The 24,645-nt window shown below is 40.0% G+C and overlaps 1 protein-coding gene across 1 annotated transcript in view; it reads left to right on the forward strand.

The window, feature by feature from the left end:
* Positions 1–4,755: 4,755 nt before the first annotated feature.
* The window catches only part of glrba (glycine receptor, beta a), a 45,865-nt gene continuing 25,975 nt past the window's right edge, over positions 4,756–24,645 (forward strand). The window contains exons 1-7 of the mRNA XM_073842184.1: positions 4,756–5,220; positions 8,056–8,172; positions 8,648–8,754; positions 12,728–12,795; positions 13,004–13,230; positions 16,254–16,336; positions 16,443–16,583. Of these exons, the coding sequence (XP_073698285.1) occupies positions 8,066–8,172; positions 8,648–8,754; positions 12,728–12,795; positions 13,004–13,230; positions 16,254–16,336; positions 16,443–16,583 (733 nt within the window). The 5' untranslated portion in view covers positions 4,756–5,220; positions 8,056–8,065. The remainder of the gene's footprint in view (positions 5,221–8,055; positions 8,173–8,647; positions 8,755–12,727; positions 12,796–13,003; positions 13,231–16,253; positions 16,337–16,442; positions 16,584–24,645) is intronic.

A 24,645-nucleotide genomic window follows, 5' to 3' on the forward strand; every position in this document is an offset into this window, starting at 1 on the left:
GTCAGGCAGCTCAAACTCACAAAGCAATGTTGAAAACAATGCAGCCACAGCATTTATACTTTTGGGGGAAATCAAATGTTGTCTCTGCACATTAAACTGGTAGAAGAAAGAAGAAAATTACACATCAGCTTTACTCTGAGTGGTTTATACTGCTGTTTTATAGCTTGGCCACAAGAGTTCAGCACTGCAGTTTGAGCTAATGAAAGAAGAAAAACAGTTAATCTAACCACCCAAGTGCTGACATTTATGTTGAGCTGGACTGTCCCTTCACCTTACATGTGGCCTTAAAAAAATTTTACAAACAGATTTGGAGTCAGTGACTCTTTTAAAGTTTAGCTTCACCTCACTGCTTTTGACATTCAGGCCCAATGTTATGCATTTTGAATTAGCTTTTAGTACTAAAATAATGTAATTACTGGAGTTTGTGAAACCTGATTTATTTGCTGATTTATCTGTACTTTGAGATTGAAGTTTGTCCTTTAAAGGAATAGTTCATCATTATTATATAATAATATATAAAACTAGTATGACTTCCTTTTTATCTGTTTCTTTGTTTTAGAGACCACTGAATTAAGTTTTAAGGACAGAAGAACATACTTAGACATTTCTTTTTTTAATGTTCTCCAGAAGAAAGAAAATCCATACAGGTTTGAATTATGGGTTCTTAAATCTATAGCTTAGTTGTCCTTGTGTTATTAGTGTGACAGATTTTTCTATGAACATATTTTTCAGTTTTTAAAGTAAAAGCAATAAGTCAGGTCAACACTCTTAGGATACAAATGTTGTCATATTTAATACATATTATAATATGGATTAAAAATACACACCCTTGATCAGTCTTTGGACATGGCATCCAAACAGTGAGCTTCGTTCTTCATTTGTAGTCGTCAAATTTGCCCGAGCAGAAGATGAATTGTGTTCCTGTCAGCCCTGGACAGATGGTGTGTGTGTGTGTGTGTGTGTGTGTGTGTGTGTGTGTGTGTGTGTGTGTGTGTGTCTGTGTGTCTGTGTGTCTGTGTGTGTGTGTGTGTGTGTGTGTGTGTGTGTGTGTGTGTGTGTGTGTGTGTGTGTGTGTGTCTGTATATGTGTAGAAGGCATGAAATCATGTCCCATATTTGGCATAGCATCTGTCTTGTTTTATAGTATCTGAGCAGAGGATGTTGTGTAATGATCACTATAGTAAGAATGATAGTCACTCACTGAAATTGTATTCTTTAAAGGATAATTCACCTATGAAACTTCCCCGGGTTTGTGTGCGTATGATAGAAGAGTGAGAGCTGATGTTTTACAGCATCTGAAATGCTGAGGTAAGTTTGTAATTCGTAAAGACCATCACGAAGCTGTCCAGTGTGTGCGCGTGTGTGAGCGAGCGAGCGAGAGTGAGTTTGTGTGTGTCTCCTCTGCAGCATGCTGGCGTTGTGCCATGCTGTGAGCAGAATGGCTTCACAAATTCTGAAACACAATTGTAGTGTTTAATTTCCCAGTTGCGCTGTATATGTACTGGGCTCTCTCACACACCTATGCACCAAAGTTTTATATGCTATAGCTTCATGTATTTATAGAGAGAGAATTTGATCAGAGTATCTTATATTATTATACATAAACCTATCAATAATATATTTTAAAAAGATTATATGTATATATAATTAATATATTTATGTATTTTTTTCATTTAGATATTTTTATTTATATATATTTATATTTAAAAAATTATATATATTATGTATTATGCGGCTGCAAGATTAATTTTTAATGAGCCAAAATGAATGCACGTCACACCTCTCTTCATCAATTTGGACTGGCTACTAAAAGCTGCTTGCATAAAATTCAAGGCATTGATGTTTGCCTACAAAACCACCACTGGCTCTGCAGTGGTGGTTTTATATATATATATATATATATATATATATATATAGGCTATTATTATTATATATATTATTATTATTATATATATACCTGATTTTTTTTTTTTTTTTTTTTGCATGTTTGTCAAACTTTAATGTTTCTGATCATCAAACAAATTTAAATATTAATCAATGATAACACAAGTAAACTCAACATGCAGTTTTTGAATTAAGTTTTTTTATTATGAAGGTAAAACAAAATCCAAACCCATATGGCCCTTTGTGAAAAAGTGTTGCCCCCTAAAGTGTTGCCCCCATATTATGTATTATGCGGCTGCAAGATTAATTTTTAATGAGCCAAAATGAATGCACGTCACACCTCTCTTCATCAATTTGGACTGGCTACTAAAAGCTGCTTGCATAAAATTCAAGGCATTGATGTTTGCCTACAAAACCACCACTGGCTCTGCAGTGGTGGTTTTATATATATATATATATATATATAGGCTATTATTATTATATATATTATTATTATTATATATATACCTGATTTTTTTTTTTTTGCATGTTTGTCAAACTTTAATGTTTCTGATCATCAAACAAATTTAAATATTAATCAATGATAACACAAGTAAACTCAACATGCAGTTTTTGAATTAAGTTTTTTTTATTATGAAGGTAAAACAAAATCCAAACCCATATGGCCCTTTGTGAAAAAGTGTTGCCCCCTAAATTTACAATCAAGCAACTGCAACAACTGCAATCAAGCATTTGCAATAACTTGCAATGAGTCTGTTACAGTGCTGTGCAGGAATTTTGACACACTCATCTTGGCAGGATTGTTGTAATTCAGCCACATTGGAGGTTTTTTCGAGCATGAACCGCCTTTTTAAGGTCATGCCACAGCATCTCAATAGGATTCAGGTCATTACTTTGACTAGGCCACTCCAAAGTTTACATTTTGTTTTTCTTCAGCCATTCAGAGGTGGATTTGCTGGTGTGTTTTGGATCATTGTCCTGCTGCAGAACCCAAGTTCGCTTCAGCTTGAGGTCACAAACAGATGGCCGGACATTGTCCTACAGGATTTTCTGGTAGACAGCAGAATTCATGGTTCCATTTCTCACAGCAAGTCTTCCAGGTCTAGAAGCAGCAAAACAGCCCCAGACCATCACACTATCACCACCATATTTTACTGTTGGTATGATGTTCTTTTTTGAAATGCTGTGTCACTTTTACGCCAGATGTAATGGGACACACTCCTTCCAAAAAGTTCAAATTTTGTCTCGTCAGTCCACAGAGTATTGGCAAACTGAGAAGAGCCTGTATGTTCTTTTTGCTCAGCAGCGGTTTTCGTCTTGGAACTCTGCCATGCAGGCCATTTTTGTCCAGTCTCTCTCTTATGGTGGAGTCATGAACAATGATCTTAAAGGTTGTATCAGCGATTTCAAGCCTGAAACATAAAGTGTCAAATTCAGCCGACCTTTCTTCACGATCCGCTCGCTGCCTGCCCCATAAATCGACTGTAAAAAAAAAAAAGTGTCTCTCTGGTCAGCCTAGGGTCCGAGATATGCCAAAAAAAACAATCGGTGCTACCAACTTTAATGGGGCAGGCAGCGAGCGGATCGTGAAGAAAGGTCAGCTGAATTTGACACTTTATGTTTCAGGCTTGAAATTGCTGATACAACCTTTAACTGAGGCAAGAGAGGCCTGCAGTTCTTTTAGATGTTGGTGTGGGGTCTTTTGTGACCTCTTGGATGAGTCGTTGCTGCGCTTTTGGGGTAATTTTGGTCGGCCGGCCACTCCCGGGAAGGTTCACCACTGTTCCATGTTTTCGCCATTTGTGGATAATGGCTCTCACTGTGGTTCGCTGGAGTCCCAAAGCTTTAGAAATGGCTTTATAACCTTTTCCAGACTGAAATTACTTTCTTTCTCATTTGTTCCTGAATTTCTTTGGATCTCAACATGATGTGTAGCTTTTGAAGATCTTTTGGTCTACTTCACTTTGTCAGGCAGGTCCTATTTAAGTGATTTCTTGATTGTGAACAGGTGTGGCAGTAATCAGGCCTGGGTGTGGCTAGAGAAACTGAACCCAGGTGTGATAAACCACAGTTATGTTTTAACAGTGTTACTTGTGTTATCTTTGATTAATATTTAAATTTGTTTGATGATCAGAAACATTAAAGTGTGACAAACATGCAAAAAAAATAAAAAAAAATCATTAAGGGGGCCAACACTTTTTCACACCACTGTATATTATTTATAATTTTTTATTTATATATGTTTGTGTATGTATATATTTTAATTTATATACATTTATATTTTTTTATGGTGTATCTTATATCTTAGTTTTACACACAAACACATGTTTGATCATTACATGATAATTCATGTTCATGCATAAATATATCATTAATATATTTATAAATATATTGTATGTGTGTGTATATTTGAAAAGTCTATTCTGTTTATGCAGAAATATACCAATAATATATTTAAAAATATTAATTAAAATAAAAATTATATTTTAAAATATTTCAGAATAAGGTTAATTATATTTGACCAGTATATCTTATATATTACATAAATGTCTTATATCTTATCTCTTAAGTATCTTATATCTTAAATAAAGATATATTTAAATAGAATTCATCTTCTTCTCTGTGCGCCTTCATATTCTTTATGTGAATCTTATTCTCTCTCATTCCCATCCTCGCATGGGATCATTTATCTTTCCTGCCACTTTCTCTTTCTCACACACACACACACACACACACACACACACACACACACACACACACACACACACACACACACACACACACACACACACACGGAGCCCATCCCATGCCCTCATTTAGTTCTGTGGGCTCAGTGTAAATCTGTTAAGAGAGAGGGGTTGTGATTTAATGTGACACAGGAAAATATCGAGGTGAGGAGGAGCTGTTCACCAAACCACTAACATTTTGTGAATACTTAAGCCTCTCTTTCGCTTAATATACTCAGGGTGGGCTGGTTTTTGTTTTATTTTTGCGTGCTGCTGTACGATTAACAGCTTCAATTTGTTCTCCTCTTGATTTTGCATAACACAGGTTCCTTATATCTTCAAGTTGACTTAATGCTATTGTAGCTCGCTAGGTTTCGTAACTTAAATCCAGGCGGAGAAAGTGACGCCGGTGCGGGACAGAGCTTGCTTCATCACGCGAGAGCACAGCAGCAGCCTCACTGCAGCGGGACAGGTGCATGAACGCGCAATCCATCACACACGCCGAAACTGAGCCCAGAGTGTGGATGTACATACAATGACAGACATGTGTGTTTGCTGGAAGCGCGATTGAGCTGGGGGACGCATAACATCAGCTGTGTTTTCTTCGTGAGGTAAGGCTACGTGTCTTTATACATATCATGTCATATCTCCAGATGTTCTCGCGGGCACGCGCTTTTTTCGGTTCAACATGATTTCACAAGTTCTCAGAGTGACTTATTACGGGTGTCTTTATTTATCTTGCTTTATAAGTCTGCGCCGGGAGGTCTGAAGGAGTGTTTAACGGTGTGATGAGTGCTCTCTCGTGTTTCCACTGCGGATCTCTAGTGCTGGATTGGGTCCCGGGTGTTTTTCACTCCGCAGCTGGAGCAAGAGCTCTTATTAGCGTTAATTAATCTGCACATTATTCTCAAGGTCTGATCAAGGCGCGAGTATCAAGCTGTTTCAGCGGTTTTGTAAGAGACCGTGTTAATGAGTTTAAGCAAGAGACATTTGTCTGATGATACTCAACTAAACACGTTAATATATAGGCCTATATGTATATTACAAGCATTTCGTTCAGAACTATTTTATATGGTGGGATATAATTTTTGTGAATTTTGTCCTCCAAACTAAAAAAGTCCGTTATTTTTGCTATAGCTGTTGCACTAGCATACATGAGTCAATTACCTATATAAAGAAGAAGAAAAAACTGAGGACAAGGATATTTCACAATATTTTTAAATTATATTCTAAATTGACATCTATCTATCTATCTGTCTGTCTGTCTGTCTGTCTGTCTGTCTGTCTAAGATGAAAAGCCTATAATGAGCAATTTAATGTTTCATTGTGACAACCTAGACCATAAAAACTATGACTGCATGCCTCCAGTTGAACGTGTGTTCAGTGAGCTGTTTCTATTTTCCTGGGAAATCACAGTCAAAATGTTCAATAGCTTAACAACTAGCCTTGGTCTCTTATATAAAATTAAGTGACTAAATCAGTGGGAGAAATATAATACAATACAACATAGGTGACCCTGGACCATATTGAAGCTGAATAAATAAACTTCCCATTGATGTATGGTTTGTTATGGCAAAATTTGGCTGAGATACAACTATTTGAATATCTGGAATCTGAGGGTGCAAAAAAATCAAAATATTGAAGAAAATCACCTTTAAAGTTGTCCAAATGAAGTTCTTAGCAATGCATATTACTAATCAAAACTTAAGTTTTGATTTATTTGCGGTAGGAAATTTACAAAATATCTTTGTGGAACACAATCTTTACTTCATATCCGAATGATTTTTGGCATAAAAGAAAAATCAATAATTTTGACCTATACAATGCATTATTTGGCTATTGCTACAAATATACCCGTGCTACTTATGACTGGCTTTGTGGTTCAGGGTCACATAGTCATTTTGCTTGTAATTGTTTTTAATGCTTTCTGAGAAAAGTCTGAATTTGTATTGTCCCCCACTTTCTATTTAACCCTGCTGTGCTGCTACATTTCCACCTTTAAAAACATGCATTAATCTTTTGTATGTCACATATAACCGGTCATTTAATTATATTGTTAAGCAGTAACTGAAATGAATGAAGGAATCGTTCACCCAAATTGCTAAAATGTAACCTCAGGCCATCCAAGATGTACATTAGTTTGTTTCTGCATCAGAAGCGGATTGGAGAAATTTAGCATTACATCACTTGCTCACCAATGAATCCTTTGCAGTGAATGGGTGCCGTGAGAATGAGAGTCCAAACAGCTGATAAAAAAAAAAAAACATCACAATAATCCATAGGTTAACCAAACGACTCCAGTTGATCATTTAACATCTTTTGAAGTGAAAAGCTGCTTGTAACAAATTAATTTAACGGATAGTTCAACCAAAAATAAAAAATAATCTCGTAGCTTCATAAAATTACATTTGAACCACTGATGTCACATGGACTAACAATGTCCTTACAACGTTTCTGGCCTTTGAGCGTGGTTAGTTGCATTGCTGTCTATGGAGGGTCAGAAAGCTCTCGGATTTATCAAAAATATCTTAATTTGTGACCCTGGATCACAAAACCTGTCATAAGGGTAAATTTTTTAAAACTGAGATTTAATTTTTTTATATCATTTTCATTTGAAAGCTTTTGAATAAATAAGCTTCCCATTGAAGTAAAGTTCGTTAGGATAGGAAAATATTTGACCGAGATACAACTATTTAAAAATCTGGAATCAGAGGGTGCAAGAAAATCTAAATATTGAGAAAATCGCCTTTAAATTAAATTGATCTTTACTTAATATAATGATTTTTGCCATAAAAGAAAAATTGATAATTTTGACCCATACAAAGTATTTTTTGCTATTGCTACAAATATACCTGTGCTACTTAAGTGCTCCGAAGATGAACAAAGGTCTTATAGGTTTGGAACGTCATGAGGCTGAGTAATTAATGACAGGATTTTCATTTTTGGGTGAACTATCCCTTTAAGACTATTGATTCTAAAATATTCTATATTTATAATGTTGCCTTCTCCAATGAAAAAAATCATGTTGATATAAGGGAGATGGATTTTTTCCACGCAAAGCTTTTCACTTTACAATATGATAATTGATGAACTGGATTATTGTGATGTTTTTATCATTTTTTTTTTTTGCATTTTAATTCTGATGGCACCCATTCACTGCAGAGGATCCATTGGTTTGCAAGTCATGTAATGCTAATTTTTTTCAAATCTGTTCCAATGAACTCATCTGCATCTTGGATGGCCTGGGGGTGAGTTCATTTTCAGCTAATTTTCATCATTGGGTGAACTACTCGTTTAAAAATAAATAAATAACCTCTTCTCATTCCTTTATTTCAGATCTGACCTGATTTTTAATGGTTTGGTGGCGATAAATGCCATAATTAAATTAATGCCACAGCTCCATTCAAAAGCATTTTTGCTGACTAATGTGTCTGTGTGCATTGCAGGTGTGCAGTCATGGTTCTTAAAGGGCTGATTTTGTTGTTGCTGTTGGTACACTTCTCTGCAGAAGAAGGAGGCAAACCCAAGAAGGGGAAAAAGGGCAAGCAAGTCATCTGTCCCTCGTAAGTCTCCCAGGCAGTTCTACACATATGTATGCTGATCCCATAATCGTTTAAGGTTGCCAAGGATGCATGGATGTCAGTCCTGAAGAATTACTGTGCTGTTAAGCAGAGTGAAAAGAGTGTGGCGATAAATTTTGAAGCCTGCCAGACTGGCTGGTTCTGTTAGCACTGGTCCAGGACCAGCTGTGTCCTTGTCAACACTCTCTGTTACATACTAACAGATCCAGTTTAACTGGCCTCAGGCCATAGAGATGGCCAGTGGTCCAAATCTATATGACTAAGCATGAATAAGTGTCTGTGCTTTTTACTGTGTTTTCTGATAGCAGACATTATTCCAAAGAAATGATGTGTTGAATAGTTCTTAATTCTGAGAGTCCTTTGACTCTTTGCCAGGGCAAGTTATGTCCTAGTATGACTTTGATAAGTGATGTACTGTCAGTATAGTGTGTGCGTGTGTCTGTTTTGACATTGGCAGTCAGTTATCAGCAGAGGACTTGGACAGAGTCCCAGCCAACTCAACCAGCAACATACTGAACCGCTTGTTGATGACCTATGATTCACGAATACGACCAAACTTCAAAGGTACTGAGATTTCAGTATACTATGTTGATATACTTTCTTTTTCTTTCTTTTTTTATTTCACATATTTCTTGCTAAATAAACCCTGCTATAGTGGATGAATTACCAAAATGATTCGCTGAAAAATGCACAAAACACATTTACAGCCATGAGTCTATTCATGAGTCCCTTGTTTGTCCTGAACAGTTAAACTGCCCACTTTTCTTCAGAAAAATCCTTCAGGTCCCACAAATTCTTTTGGTTTTTTATTTGAACCCTTTCCAACAATAATTGTATGATTTTGAGATCTATCTTTTCACACTGAGGACAACTCATATGCAACTATTACAGAATGTTCAAACGCTCACTGATGCTTCAGAAGGAAACACGATGCATTAAGAGCCAGGAGTGTAAACTTTTGAACAGAATGAAGATGTGTACAATTTTGTTATTTTGCCTAAATATCATATTGTTTCTTTTAGTACTGCCCTTCAGAAGCTACAGACAAAATAAGTTAAATTTACCCTTATTTTCAAATTCAATTGACTTGTGAACCGTGAGCGTTTGAACCTTCTGTATTAGTTTTTATAATCGTAACTATTATTTTCTCTTTATGTAAACGTTTTTTATGTAAAATATCTTATTCAGGTCAGTACTAAATAAAATATAACATAGATTTACTTACAAATTACACTTACAAAGAATGGAGAGATCTGTAATTTTCATCGTAGGTACACCTCAACTGTGAGAGAGAGAATCTAAAAAAAAATCCATTTGTAATCACATTGTATGATTTTTAAATAATTAATTTCCATTTTATTGCATGAAATAAGTATTTGATCACCTATCAACCAGCAAGAATTATGGCTCTCACAGACCTGTTAGTTTGTCTTTAAGAAGTCCTCCTATCCTCCAATCATTACCTGTATTAATTGCACCTTTTGAACTCGTTACCTGTATAAAAGACACCTGTCCACACACTCAATCAATCAGACTCCAACCTCTCCACTATGGGCAAGACCAAAGAGCTGTCTAAGGACACTAGGGACAAAATTGTAAACCTGCACAAGGCTGGGATGGGCTACAGGACAATAGGCAAACAGCTTGGTGAGAAGGCAACAACTGTTGGCGCAATTATTAGAAAATGGAAGAAATTCAAGATGACTGTCAATCTCCCTCGGACTGGGGCTGCTTGTAAGATCTCGCCTCGTGGAGTATCAATGATCCTGAGAAAGGTGAAGGATCAGCCTAGAACTACCCTGGGGGGACCTGGTCAATGACCTGAAGAGAGCTGGGACTATAGTCTCAACAGTTACCATTAGTAACGTACTACACCGTCATGGATTAAAATCCTGCTGCGCGCGCAAGGTCCCCCTGGTCAAGCTAGCACATGTCCAGGCCCGTCTGAAGTTTGCCAAAGACCATCTGGATGATCCAGAGAACGCATGGGAGAAGGTCATGTGGTCAGATGAGACCAAAATAGAACTTTTTGGTATAAACTCCACTCGCCGTGTTTGGAGGAAGAAGAAGGATGAGTACAATCCCAAGAACACCATCCCGACCGTAAAGTATGGGGGTGGAAACATCATGCTTTGGAGGTGCTTTTCATGTATCATGGCCATGTATTGCAAGATTTTGGGCAACAACCTCCTTCCCTCAGTAAGAGCACTGAAAATGGGTCGTGGCTGGGTCTTCCAGCATGACAATGACCCCAAACACGGCCCGCCCCCCTTGAACGTCAAGTTAATTTTATTTTCGATATAGATCCAGATCACAATAGAAGTCATTTAAGGTTATCTTTCCTATAGAACAGGTCTATACATTGTTATTTTATTAAACAAACTAAATTGCCTTATGTTATTTATCTTATTTACACAAAGGCTGTCTCTACATGGTCGCACGTTTACAATGTCTCCTCCGCGAAAACACGGACGGGATCGCAGACTCCATTCATAAAAACCGAATCTACTATTGTGCGGAATGCCACGTAATTCGTCGATTTTTGGATTAATAAATCAAAAGTTGGTCTGTCACTTAATTCAAATTGCGATATGGACTAGTGTCTGTGAAAACTGAAACGCAAAAAGACCATTTTAATCTGAATCCTGCATGTTCCGTTTGCCTCTGTATGTATGAATGGCGGAGGCACGTTTTTTTTTTTTTTTTACTACAGGCATACTGAAGCACGCGTGAAGCTCCCGCTAATTTTTGGCATTTGCATCTCACATGAACAGATAAACTCAATCTCCAAAGCTACTGTGAGTGTCACTTTTACCGTTTCATTTGAGAAAACTAGCATCATATCATACTGTACACACAGAAACTTCACGGCAACCTGTCAAAATAAAAGTACGGTTTAACATGTAACAGAACAATATTAGTCTTGTATTACTTTTGTACAGTATAACGTAGGTGTTTATATATTCCTATTTAAATAATTGACATAAAACAATATATGATAAAAAATAAATATTGCAACAAGATTAACCACTTAATTGTAGAAAAAAAATACTACAATTATTATTTAAACGTTTTAAACTGAATATACTTTTTCTTCCATGTATTGATTTTAACAGTAAACCTCTGTTTGTTTGCCAAAAATTAAAGGGGTTTATTTTTCATTTGATTAAAAATAAATGTTTATGCTTTCATTTGATTATCAGAAAAATTTAAACACACAAGAATTTCTAAAAAAAAAAAAAAAAAAAAAAAAAGATTGTAGAGCCCTATTAAAAATGTTAAAATAGAGAGTTTTGGACTTATTTTTTCACTGAAATAGATGTTTCAGTTCCAAAATCCCTGCTGCTGTGTGTGCAAACCTGGTCAAGAACTACAAGAAATGTCTGACCTCTGTAATTGTAAACAAAGGTTTCTGTGCCAAACATTAAGTTCTATTTTTCTATTGTATCAAATACTTATTTCATGCAATAAAATGAAAATTAATTATTTAAAAATCATACAATGTGATTTTCTGGACTTTTTTTTTTTTTTTTTTTTTTGATTCTGTCTCTCACAGTTGAGGTGTACCTACGATGAAAATCACAGATCTCTCCGTTTTTTTATGAGTGGGAAAATTTGAAAAATCGGCAGTGTATCAAATACTTATTTGCCCCAATGTATGTAAACTTTTGACTTTAACTGTATATATATATATATATATATATATATATATATATATATTTATATAATATGTATGTGTGTGTGTGTGTGTGTGTGTGTGTGAGAAACATATTATGAAATATTAATTAGAAATGAACATAAATTACCAATGAGCCATCGTCTAATTATGCATTTAACATGGTTTGGTTAAATGGTTTATTGTGAGTTCATGATACTTAAAAATATTTTGTCTTTAAATTATGCCCGTATATGTATATGTTTGTGTATGTGTGTGTGTGTATATATATATATATATATATATATATATATATATATATATACACACACACACAGATACACACATACACACAGAATATACACATCCACAAATATTTATTAATTTTTGTTAAAGCATTTTAGTATTTGGGTCATACACTGATTATCAAACCTCTCACACCTCAAGCAAGTTCATAAAACAACTATAAAATTTAATACGTGCACTTTTTTTCAGAAAAAGTCACAAATAACATAATGTATGACCTCATTAGAATGCTAATTTAATCACAGTGTCAGAGAATGGCAGAGTGTGTATTGTACAGAGTAATTGGAAATTCTCCTCTGTCGTGCTGCTAAGGATCACAAGACCCTGTGGAATTAGAATGTGTCAGTCTGAACCCAACGGAATAGGAATATGTCAGAATGAAACTCTATTAGATCAATGGGCATCTGCTGCGGTCCCGAGTTCTCACATCCAGCAGAGCACAAAATATTCCCACATTTGAGAGTATTTATTTCACACCTTAGGGAATCTGAGAATAGCATGCATCTTCTATCCTACACACACGGCTGGTGTCCATGATTATATTGCTCTGAAAGACATGCTGTCATGTGTTTGCAGGTATCCCAGTGGAGGATAAGGTAAACATCTTCATCAACAGCTTTGGGTCAATCCAGGAGACCACAATGGTAAGAAAAAAATGACTGTAAATCCATTGTAGTGTAATTTACTATTCATTTATTCAGCAGTTTTCCTTTCTTTGCATATGATTTGTTCCATATTAGCCATTTATGCACACAATCTTGTTAAATGTTGTACATTTGATTGATTTTCAAAATATATTGGTCTATTTTTATACTATGTCGTACCAAGACAGGTTGTATTTTTCATTTCCAGGATTACCGTGTTAATATATTTCTGCGCCAGCGCTGGAATGACCCACGGCTACGGCTGCCAGCTGACTTTAAGTCTGATGCATTGACCGTTGATCCAAAAATGTTCCAGTGCCTGTGGAAGCCAGATCTGTTTTTTGCCAATGAAAAAAATGCTAATTTTCATGACGTTACACAGGAAAACATACTCCTGTTCATTTTCCGCAATGGAGACGTCCTCATCAGCATGAGGTAAGCCACGGTCAGATACAGTTGAAGTCAAAAGTTTACATACACCTTTCAGAATCTGCAAAACGTTAATTATTTTACCCAAATGTCCTCAGTGTGAAAAGATGGATCTCACATTTATACAGTCATTGTTGGAAAGGGTTCAAATACACAAAAAAATTGTTGAATAGCAGGCAGTTTAACTGTTCCGGACAAACAAGGATAAGCAACCATCACTAAAGAAATAAAATAAAATAAAAACAGCTGTATCATTAAGGTGACAACAGACTATTGAGAATCAAGTGTATGTAAACTTTTGAACGGGGTCATTTTTATAAATTCAACTATTATTTTCTCTTGTGGACTATATGTAAACATCTTTTATGTGAAATACCTTATTCAGGTCAGTACCAAATAAAAAAACATGCTTTTTGTATGATCCCTCTTATTTTGGTAAAATAATTTACATTTTGCAGATTCTGAAATCTGTATGTAAACTTTTTACTTAAACTGTACAGTTGTGGCCAAAAGTTTTGAGAATTACATAAATATTGGAAATTGGAAAAGTTGCTGCTTAAGTTTTTATAATAGCAATTTGCATATACTCCAGAATGTTATGAAGAGTGATCAGATGAATTGCATAGTCCTTCTTTGCCATGAAAATTAACTTAATCCCGAAAAAAACTTTCCACTGTATTTCATTGCTGTCATTAAATGACCTGCTGAGATCATTTCAGTAATCGTCTTGTTAACTCAGGTGAGAATGTTGACGAGCACAAGGCTGGAGATCATTATGTCAGGCTGTTTGGGTTAGAATGGCAGACTTGACATGTTAAAATGAGGGTGATGCTTAAAATCATTGTTCTTCCATTGTTAACCATGGTGACCTGCAAAGAAACGCGTGCAGCCATCATTGCGTTGCATAAAAATGGCTTCACAGGCAAGGATATTGTGGCTACTAAGATTGCACCTAAATCAACAATTCATAGGATCATCAAGAACTTCAAGGAAAGAGGTTCAATTCTTGTTAAGAAGGCTTCAGGGCGTCCAAGAAAGTCCAGCAAGTGCCAGAATCGTTTCCTAAAGAGGATTCAGCTGCGGGATCGGAGTGCCACCAGTGCAGAGCTTGCTCAGGAATGGCAGCAGGCAGGTGTGAGCGCATCTGCACGCACAGTGAGGCCAAGACTTTTGGAAGATGGCCTGGTGTCAAGAAGGGCAGCAAAGAAGCCACTTCTCTCCAAAAAAAACATCAGGGACAGATTGATCTTCTGCAAAAAGTATGGCGAATGGACTGCTGAGGACTGGGGCAAAGTCATATTCTCCGATGAAGCCTCTTTCCGATTGTTTGGGGCATCTGGAAAAAGGCTTGTCCGGAGAAGAAAAGGTGAGCAATACCATCAGTCCTGTGTCATGCCAACAGTAAAGCATCCTGAGACCATTCATGTGTGGGGTTGCTTCTCATCCAAGGGAGTGGGCTCACTCACAATTTTGCCCAAAAACACAGCCATGAATAAAGAATGGTACCAAAACACCCTCCAACAGCAGCTTCTTCCAACAACCCAACAACAGTTTGGTGAAGAACAATGCATTTCCCAGCACGATGGAGCACCGTGCCATAAGGCAAAAGTGATAACTAAGTGGCCCGGGGTCCAAAACATTGAGAACTTGTGGTCAATCCTCAAGAGGCGGGTGGACGAACAAAAACCCACTAATTCTGACAAACTCCAAGAAGTGATTATGAAAGAATGGGTTGCTATCAGTCAGGATTTGGCCCAGAAGTTGATTGAGAGCATGCCCAGTCGAATTGCAGAGTTCCTGAAAAAGAAGGGCCAACACTGCAAATACTGACTCTAAAAGCAGTTTAGCAACAAACTTTGTGAAAACTAATATTTGTGTCATTCTCAAAACTTTTGGCCACGACTGTAGTTCATTTGGCTGTTTGTAGTAGCAAAGCAACATATCTGATTTTTAGCATCAAATCATCATATTAGCATGATTTCAGAAGAATCAACTTACACTGAAGACTGAAGGAATGACTGCTGAATTGTTCAGCTTTGTTATCACAGGAATCAATTGCATTTTAACATATATTTCAATAGAAAACAGTAAAGTATGCAAACAGTTACAGTTAGGTATGCAAATAAATGCAGAATTGGTGAGCATAAGTGCCTTGAACATTAAAAAGTCTTACCAACCCCAAACTTTTGAATGCTAGCGTAGATGAATGACATTACTGCATTTTGTGATTAAATTTTAAAGTAAGCCCAGCTTCCCATGCAGTGTTAAATCATATGGGTTCACTTTCAAATCTAATAATCCAATCTCTTTATGATGTTTCAGAAAGTTTTGTATCAAAGAACATCAGTGTTTAATGCATTATTCACCAGATGGTTTGCAGCAGATTATAATTAGCCCTAAAAGTATTTGTTCAAATGTTCAATATCACGTTTTTACAATGTTATTTTCCTGCATTTCAAGTCTGGCCCTGGAGTTTATTTATTTCACAGAAACGAAATGCCTATTGCACCTCTGGCAATGTGTCGTTCCTACATTTGCTTTCCTGAAAGAGCTGTTGAAATGATTCTTCTCACATTTACATTTATCTTGTTGTTTTTCTTGCTCTTTATTCTGTTCTGATCCTTAACCGTAGCATATTTAGATAGCAGGATGTTTGAAGCTATGGCTATTTGCTCAAGCTGAAAGGGTCTTTGTGGCAGATGAGAGAATATGCTTCATCTTTGCTTTGTGTGTGTGTGAGAGAGAGAGCCTTTAGAGTGAGAATCTCACCCCACAGCCTCCTTTACTCTCTCTTTCTCTCTTTCTTTCCCTCTCTTTCTCTCTCTCACTCTCACTCTCATCTGCTACTGCTGCTCCACATGCAACCAGGACTAATGAACCTTGCAGTGTGTGTGTGTGTGTGTGTGTGTGTGTGTGTGTGTGTGTGTGTGTGTCTATCCTCTCTTCACATACTCTCTCGCACACATACAGTCTGTTCTAAACTCTAAAAAACTGGCCGTTTATTCGCGTAAATACTTTCTTTTTTTCAGACTGTCTGTCACTCTCTCTTGCCCTTTGGATCTAACACTGTTTCCTATGGACACCCAGCTCTGCAAGATGCAATTAGAGAGCTGTAAGTGAAATAAACACATGTACACACAAACTGGTGCTCCTGCAATAATACAAATTATGTATTATTATTATTGTTAATGTTATGTGTTTGTTGTGTGTGTATATAGTTGGCTATACCACAAAGGATTTGGTGTTTATGTGGCAGTCTGGAGACCCTGTTCAGATGGATGAGATTGCTTTGCCACAGTTTGATGTAAAGCAAGAGGACATCAAGTATGGAAATTGCACAAAGTTCTACCAGGGAACAGGTATGGATTGACATATAAATACATATATTTGCATACATATTGAATCAGGGCAACGCAGAAAGAGGACATAGTGTTCGTGAAGGCAAGAGCTCAAAAATAGCACACACACACGTGCAAGTGAGAAAACGCTGACCTCATAGCTCTTTTACACTCTTAATTCAGACTCAAATGAATCAATACCTCTGAGATGGGTAGCTTGGCAGAACGACCTGAGTATTAGAGCCAGAGTCTTACTGTAGCATTAAACTGTTGGAATGATCACACGTTTCTATTTTAATGAATGTTGTGGTTATGAAGTGTCTTGTTAAATGGTTAATGTTCATGCCTGAGCACCTTCTGTTCTCTCGTCGGGCTCTAAACACCTGATCCATTTCTTTGTTTGTGGGAGCTGTATGTTCCTATCCACTTTCCTTATGGTTCCCACAACCTAGCTATGATTGAATAGCATACTCCCATACCAGCTATACTTTCTCTGCAGTATGCATTATGTGAATGTATGGGATACTCATATTTAACATTGTTTACATTGAAAATGCCTGTTTTAAATGGAAACAGAAACACACTGTTTTTGTGCATGTTTTCTTTAAATACAAGGCTGTGCCTTGACAGCTCATACCTCGGATACTCTGCCAAAAAACATCTGTTTGGTTTTGATTATCATGACTATCACGCTGAAATCATACATTTTAAATCATATTAATTTAAATTTCTGATATAGTTTTTTATGAGCACACACATCCGTAGCATGTGCACAGAAAGCTTGTGTATGTACTAAACTAAGTTTTCTTCCTTGTCTTATTGTGCTTAAACTGTCAAATACACACAAGTTTATGTTAAAAACACACACAAGTTACAAAAACACAGTCGGTTATGTCTGTGAAGGTAAACAACTGGGAAAGAAACTGCATGTTTATATTAGATCTGTGTGGCAGCATTGTAATATACAGTAAATAATAAAAAAATCCCCTGCTCTCTTGTCTCCTCTGAGGCTGGGACAATAAATAGCGTTGTTTGCTCATCTGTGCAGCCAAAGACAGAAAGGTTAACATGCTTTGCTCAAACTTTGGCTATTGTGTTAGACATGCGAAAACACTCCGGTTACTCATGTAACCTCGGTTCCCTGAGATAAGGGAACGAGCGTTGCGCCGTCATTTTTGACGACTGCTTATGGGGAAACTCCTGTTTACTCCAATACTGAAGCCTGATTTGTTAACGTTTGTGAAGTTGCACAAACCAATGGCGCTTTAGCCCGCCAAGAAGGGCGGAGCCGACTGCTCTATAGGTCGGCGAAAAGCTCCATTTCATCAGAATCAAACGACTGAGGTGACAGCCATCGACTCGCATGCAACTTTAGCACGGCAGCTTGGTTCCGAGGTTACGCGAGTAACCGGAGCGTTCCCTCTCGAAAGGTAACTCTTGTTGTGTCGTCATTTTTGATGACTGCTTATGGGGAACGTATCCAGTCACGCCGTGCTAAAAGCAAAAACAGAACTAGTCTGCTCAGCTCAAGGACACTCATTGAGGGCCCAAAAAGGCCTGAGCTAACAAGAGACCCAAGGTCAACCTGAGGTCTGCTTTGTAACACAACTCCACCCACCCAATGGGGAGGTGAAAGAGTCAAGCAGATAACATCCGCATCTGCAAGGCGGGCACATTCAGATTGTAGAATCTAATAAAGGTAGGCGGCGACGATCAGCCGGCGGCCACACAGATCTCCCCAATAGAAATTCCGCTAAACCACGCCCAGGAGGAGGCCATCCCTCTAGTAGAGTGGGCCTTCACCCCGATGGGACACTGTAGGTCAGCCGAGGCATAAGCCAAGGCTATAGCATCAACAATCCATCGTGACAACCTTTGCTTTGTAACTGGCAGCCCTTCAGAGCGACCTCCAAAGCATACAAAGAGCTGTTCTGATTGTATAAAAGATGCAGAACGCTCACAATAGACTCTGAGTGTCCTAACAGGACACAGCAGATTGGGACCCTGTTCGCCATCCGCTGTAGGGAGGGCCAGAAGGGAAATTACTTGGGCTCTAAATGACGTTGAGAGCACCATCGGTATTTAGCCACTGCGTGGCTGAAGAATGACCTTGCAGTCATTAGGCCCAAACTCGAGACATGCAGCACTGACAGACAGGGCTTGCAAGTCACTCACTCTCTTGATCGACACCACAGCCAAAAGCAGAGCGGTTTTAAATGTCAGGGCCCTCAAGCCGATTGATGCGAGCGGCTCAAAGGGTGCCCCTTTAAGGGCTCTTAGGACTATGGATAAGTCCCATGTAGGCACAGTTTTAGGGCGAGGAGGGTTCAACCGTCGAGTGCCTCTAAGGAACTTAACGACCAAGTCATTTCTGCCAATCATATGGCCAGCTTCAGGAGAATGATTTGCCGCAATAGCTGCCATATAAACTTTAAGCGTGGACGGGGAACGGTCCTTGTCCAATAGCTCTTGTAAAAAAGTCAGTACATGGGACACATCACATGATATTGGATATACGTACTGAACACCAGTCACTGAAGACTGACCGCTTAAGAGCATCTCTTGCAGGGAGTTGGTTAGGCTCCCGTCGAGCCACCAGACATGAAGGCTCCACAGTTCTGGCTGGGGATGTCAAATCTTGCCTTGCGCTTGCGAGAGAAGGTCTCTCCTCAGTGGTATCTGCCACGGTGCTGCAGACAGCATCTGGACCATCTCTGGGAACCAAACCTGATTCCTCCACAGGGGGGCTACGAAGAGGAGAGAGACGACCGGGGGCGACTGGGGAAAAAGCATACAGACGGGTGTTGGACCAGTCGTGGGCCAGAGCATCCCGTGTTTTTGAGAAATAAATTGGGCAGTGATAGTTGTCTTTGGAGGTGAAGAGGTCGACCTCTGCCCTGCCGAAAACTGACCATTTTCTCTGAACCGATAGAGGGTGCAGCCTCTATTCCCCCGGAGCCATGTTGTTCCTCGACAACATATCTACTCCTTGGTTCAATCTGCACGGCACGTGAATGCTTGTAGTGAGAGGAGTTTTTTCTGTGCACATAACAGGAGACGTTGCGTCAACCTGTAAAGGGGACGAGACCCGAGGCCGGTTGATGTAGGCTACTACCAACATGCTGTCTGACTGTACTAAGACATGATGTCCTTTTAGGGCTGGGAGGAAGGTTTCCAAGGCCAGACACACTGCCATCATTTAGAGACAGTTAATGTGTAAGTGTTGCTCGTGGATTGACCAGGAGATGAACGCTGGGCTGCCTTCGTACAGAGCGCCCCAGCCCCAGCTGGAAGCGTCTGCCGTGACCACCTTCCACCTGGAGGTCATTCCCAACTGAATGCCTGACATACAGTACAGACCAAAAGTTTGGACACACCTTCTCATTCGTGTGTCCAAACTTTTGGCCTGTACTGTAGTTTTCTCAAAAACACAAAATATTCATTCATGTTGCTTGACTTTAGCCATTAATATGTTTTTAAGATACTGAAAAAAGCACAAATGTCAGGGCATGTCAAAACTTCTTCAGGGCCCCAAAACACCCTCAGACCCCAGAGTGTTAAAGATGGGTCGTGGCTGGGTCTTCCAACATGACAATGACCCAAAGCACACAGCCAGGAAAACCAAGGAGTGGCTCCGTAAGAAGCATATCAAGGTTCTGGAGTGGCCTCACATCGGTGAGAAAGAGAAGTGCTTTCTCCTTGATGCGCCGGTTTCGCCTTCTGAATTATTAGGCACGTCCGTTGAGACGGTGGTCGACAAATTCAGGGAGGCGAAGGCGCGCTCAGCGGCTTTTAGGTCTTTCATCCCTCGCCGGTCTGGCCCCCACCCGAACGCAGGGGAAAGCCTAGCACGTCCTGGTCTGAGGGCCAGAGGCAGGGCCAGGCGGCTAGTGTGGCCACTCGAGGCCCTCCTCCTGGGAGGAGTAGGTCTCAGAGGATACGTGATGCGCGACTCAGGAGAGGGGATCTTAGGGAGACGATCCGGCGTAGCAGCAGGCCTGGATCGGGTACCTAGGGTCTCCTCTCCCCTTCCCTCACGGTCGTTCGGCCTCCTGCTTTTTTCCCCTCATAAGACTCTGGGGCCCGGTACATGAACTGACATATATGTGGGTGTGTATATATGTATATGTATGTATTGTTTGTCTACCAGCTCCGCTTGGGTGGGACTTTTAGTATTTGGGCTCCATATTGAGCTTTACTGTCCCTAAGTGTCGAATGTAGCCAGGTCTCCCCTCGTTTTTGAGATAGTGTGCCGAGATCTCCACTCATAAGTAACTCCCGTAAGGGGTTAAGCGTTGTCAGGCTTCCTCTCATTCTAAGAGTTATCCTTTGAAGCCTCCGCTGTTTTGAGCTTGGCTTAGGTATTATTGTACCTGCGTATACATGTTTACACACCTACTGGGTGTGGCAGACTCCCCATTCCATAGTAAGAGTCGTGCAGAGACTCCGCTCTTTACTTTCGAGTGTAAAGCCGGGAAGTTTGGGTTGAGATCTCCACCCCTTTTTAGTTTAAGCAACCCCGGGTTGAGTGTTGTAGGCTGCCTCTCATTTGAGTCAGTGCATTGAAGCCCACGCTCCCCAGGGCTCTGCTTCTTGTATTAGGAGTAAGGAAAGTTTAGTAAACCCCCTGTGAGTATTGCTATTTTTAGCTTTATATATTCAGGCCTCCTCTCGCTGAGAGTTGTTCTGTTGAGACTTCCCCCCTTCTAGAGGTTCACGTTTAGGCCGTTTTCTCACAGTTCCATCTTGGGCAGTTCTAGTAGCTTGTAGGCTCCTTTGAGCCTCGCTAATTACTCTAAAGCGTGATGTAGCAGGTCTTCCCTTGGCGAGAGCCCTGTGTTGGACCTCCAGAGTTTGTTCAACTCTGTGTATACACTTAAAGCTCTGTCCAGATGGTACTCATGTTAGTGAGTTGTGTTGTTTTAAGACCTCCACTCCTAGATTTTCCTGCCACTGTGAGCGTTGCCAGGCCTCTTCGAGTTTAGAATCGCTCTGCTGAAGCCTCCGCTCTCTGAAACTCCACTAAGGTGATCTATTTTTGCTCAGCATAATTAATCGCCTCTAGGTGTTGAGTGTAGTCAGGTCCCTTCCCTTTGAATATTGTATTCATATGAGCGAGACTTCCACTCTTAGGAGTTTCCTCCTTTTCAGAGTGTTGTTAGGCCTCCTCTCGGTATAGAGAGTCTTTCTGCTGAAGCCTCCACTCTTAGGTGCTGCTGAGTAGGTCTCCTCTCGCTTGGAGAGTCAGGTAGTTACGTAAGCTGTTTAGCTTCACTAACTGCTTTAAGTGTTGAGTGTAGTTAGGTCTCGAGTCGTTGAGAGTCGTTATGTAGAGACCTCCACTCGTGAGAGCTCTCCCCTTAGGATTGAGTGTTGCAAGGCCTCCTCTCGTTTTAGAGAGTCTTTCTGCTGAAGCCTCCACTCTTAAGTGCTGCAGATTATGTCTCCTCTCGCCTGTTGGTGTTATGCTGGAGACCTTTGCTCTCACAAGTCTTCCTTACAGTCTAGACTGAGAGCTGTTAGAATCATCTAACTGCAGCCTTCGCTCTTTGGAGCTCCACTTAAGTAATTTGTTTTGGCTTGGTGAGCTTCACTAACTGCTTCTAGTGTTGAGTGTAGCTAGGTCTCCTCTTGCTGAGAGTCGGTATGTAAAGACCTCCACTCTTGAGAGCTCTTCCCCTAGGATTGAGCGTCGTCAGGCCTCCTCTCGTTTTAGAGTCTTTCTGCTGAGGCCTCCGCTCTCCTTAAGCTCCGCTTTAGTACATAGGTCTACTTGAGTCTTGCTATCGTTATGAGATATTAGTATGGTGGGCCCTCGCTGAGCTCTGGGCACCCTTTCAAATCCACATTCAGTGGTAAGTGCACAAACAGTCTTGAGCACTTCCTGAAACCCACATGAGTGGTGAGTGCACAAGCGAGTCTATGTGCAATGCCTAAAACCCACATAGGTGGTAAAGTTTCCTCCAAGTGTTGGGTCCTTTTCTAAAAACCGTATGGTATGGGTTACGCAGTCCCTTCGTTCCCATTTTTGAGTTGGTTGTAAACCTCTGGTTTTTCCAACTCCATTCTGGTAGCATGGTGTATCAGGTCTCCTCTCTGTCAGAGTCGTTAAATTGAGACCTTCACTCTTAAAGAGCTCACTTACTAGGCCCATTCTCACAGTCATGACAGCTGGTAGGCTCCCTTTGTGCCTCACTGATTATTTTTGGTGGAGTGCTAACCCAACCACTCACCAAGACTGGGTGTTGTAGGCTTTTTCTCTCTTTAGAGAATCAGTCTTGAAGCCTCCACTATACAGACCTCTGCTTTCAGCATGTGAGCTCTTCTGTGAGTCTTGTCACTTCCAAGCGTTGAGTGTAGCCAGGTCTCCCCTCGCTTAGAGGGTCATCATACTGAGACCTCCACTCTTAAGAGCTCTCCAAATACTCCGCTTTCAGATCTTTGCTACCGCAAAGTCAGTAATATGGTGAAGCCTCTGGGCACCTCCTCAAACCCACAGTAGTGGTAAGTGCGCAAGTCTTTGAGCACTTCCTGAAACCCACATGAGTGGTAAGTGCACATGCAAGTCTCTGAGCACTTCCTGAAATCCATGTAAGTGGTAAAGTTCCCTCTGAGAGTTGGATTCTTTCCTGAAAACCTGCAGTCCCTTCGTTCCCATCCTCGAGTTGGTTCTAAAAACCTCTGGTTTTTCCAACTCCACTCCAGGTAGCACTGCTCATAGGATTGAGTGTCGCTAGGCTTCCTCTCGTCTTGAGAGTCTTCCTGTTGAAGCCTCCACTCTCCAGAAACTCCACTCAGGTGGTTCTATGGCGTAGGCTGTCTGAGCCTCACGAATAACCTCCAGTGTCGAGTATAGTAGGTCATGAGACCTCCACTCTTAGAGTTTTTCTTACAAGCACAGAGTGTTGCCAGGCTTCCTCTCGTTTAGAGAGTCATTCTGCTGAAGCCTCCGCTCTTCAGGACTCCGCTTAGTATGAAGGCTTAGTAGTAAGCTTCATTACTTTCTGTAGCGTTGAGTGTAGTTAGGTCTCCTCTCGCTTAGAGGGCCTTTATGTTGAGACCTCCACTCTTGAGAGTTCCGTGCTTGGGTAGCCGAGCTAGCTATGACGGACGAGGCTCTGAGCTGACCTAGTAGGTTGGGCTCAGGCCCTGGCCCAAGCGATTTTTGCTGGAAGCAGGGGTGATGTTCCTTCTTGACTCCTCAATCAGTCAGTTGATCACTTATCCCTCAGCGTTGGTATAGATGTTCCCATAGTGTCCACCAGGACGCAGCGTAGAGTTCCCTCCGGAAGGGAACGTCTAGGTTACGTGTGTAACCCTGGCTCCCTGAGGACAGGGAACGAGACGCTGCTTCAGGCCCCGCTTACGTCTCCGTCAGACAAAAAGATGGTTGGTGTATTCATAGGCGCCCGTTTTATACTGTTAGGCGCCTTGTTAATGATGTCATAGGCTGACGCCGGCCAATGTCAAAGTTCATTGTCGTTGTTCTATAGGAGCTTCAGAACCGGTAACGCTGAAGGCAGTTCCCATAGTGTCCACCAGGATGCAGTGTCTCATTCCCTGTCCTCAGGGAACCAGGGTTACATATGTAACCTAGACATTCCCCATAAGCAGTCGTCAAAAATGACGATGCAACGAGAGTTACCTTTCGAGAGGGAACACAACGATGGCGCCATGAGTGGAAACATGCAGATTATGGGACAGTAATATTATAATAAGATCCCCTTTCTACGTCACCAAGGGAGTAAAATCTGACACGCTCAGTTTTTCACAAAAAAATTTTCACGTTTTCTGGGTTGGTAGATGCACCAGGGACCTGTTTATAGCACTTAAACACGGAAAAAGTCAGATTTAATATGTCACCTTTAATATTATTTAATGGACCTGAGCTAACAAGAACTAACAATGAACAGTTGTACTTTTTAACTAACATTAACAATGGTTAATAAAAAAATTTAACAAATGTGCTACTCATAGTTAATTAATGTTAGTTAATGCATTAATTACTTTTAAACAATGGGACCTTTTACATTTACCTTAACATTTGCCAAAAGGTGCCATGTACAACTATAGTCCACTGTAC

Source organism: Garra rufa, chromosome 6 (genome assembly GCF_049309525.1).
Source record: "Garra rufa chromosome 6, GarRuf1.0, whole genome shotgun sequence".
Lineage (NCBI taxonomy): Eukaryota > Metazoa > Chordata > Actinopteri > Cypriniformes > Cyprinidae > Garra > Garra rufa.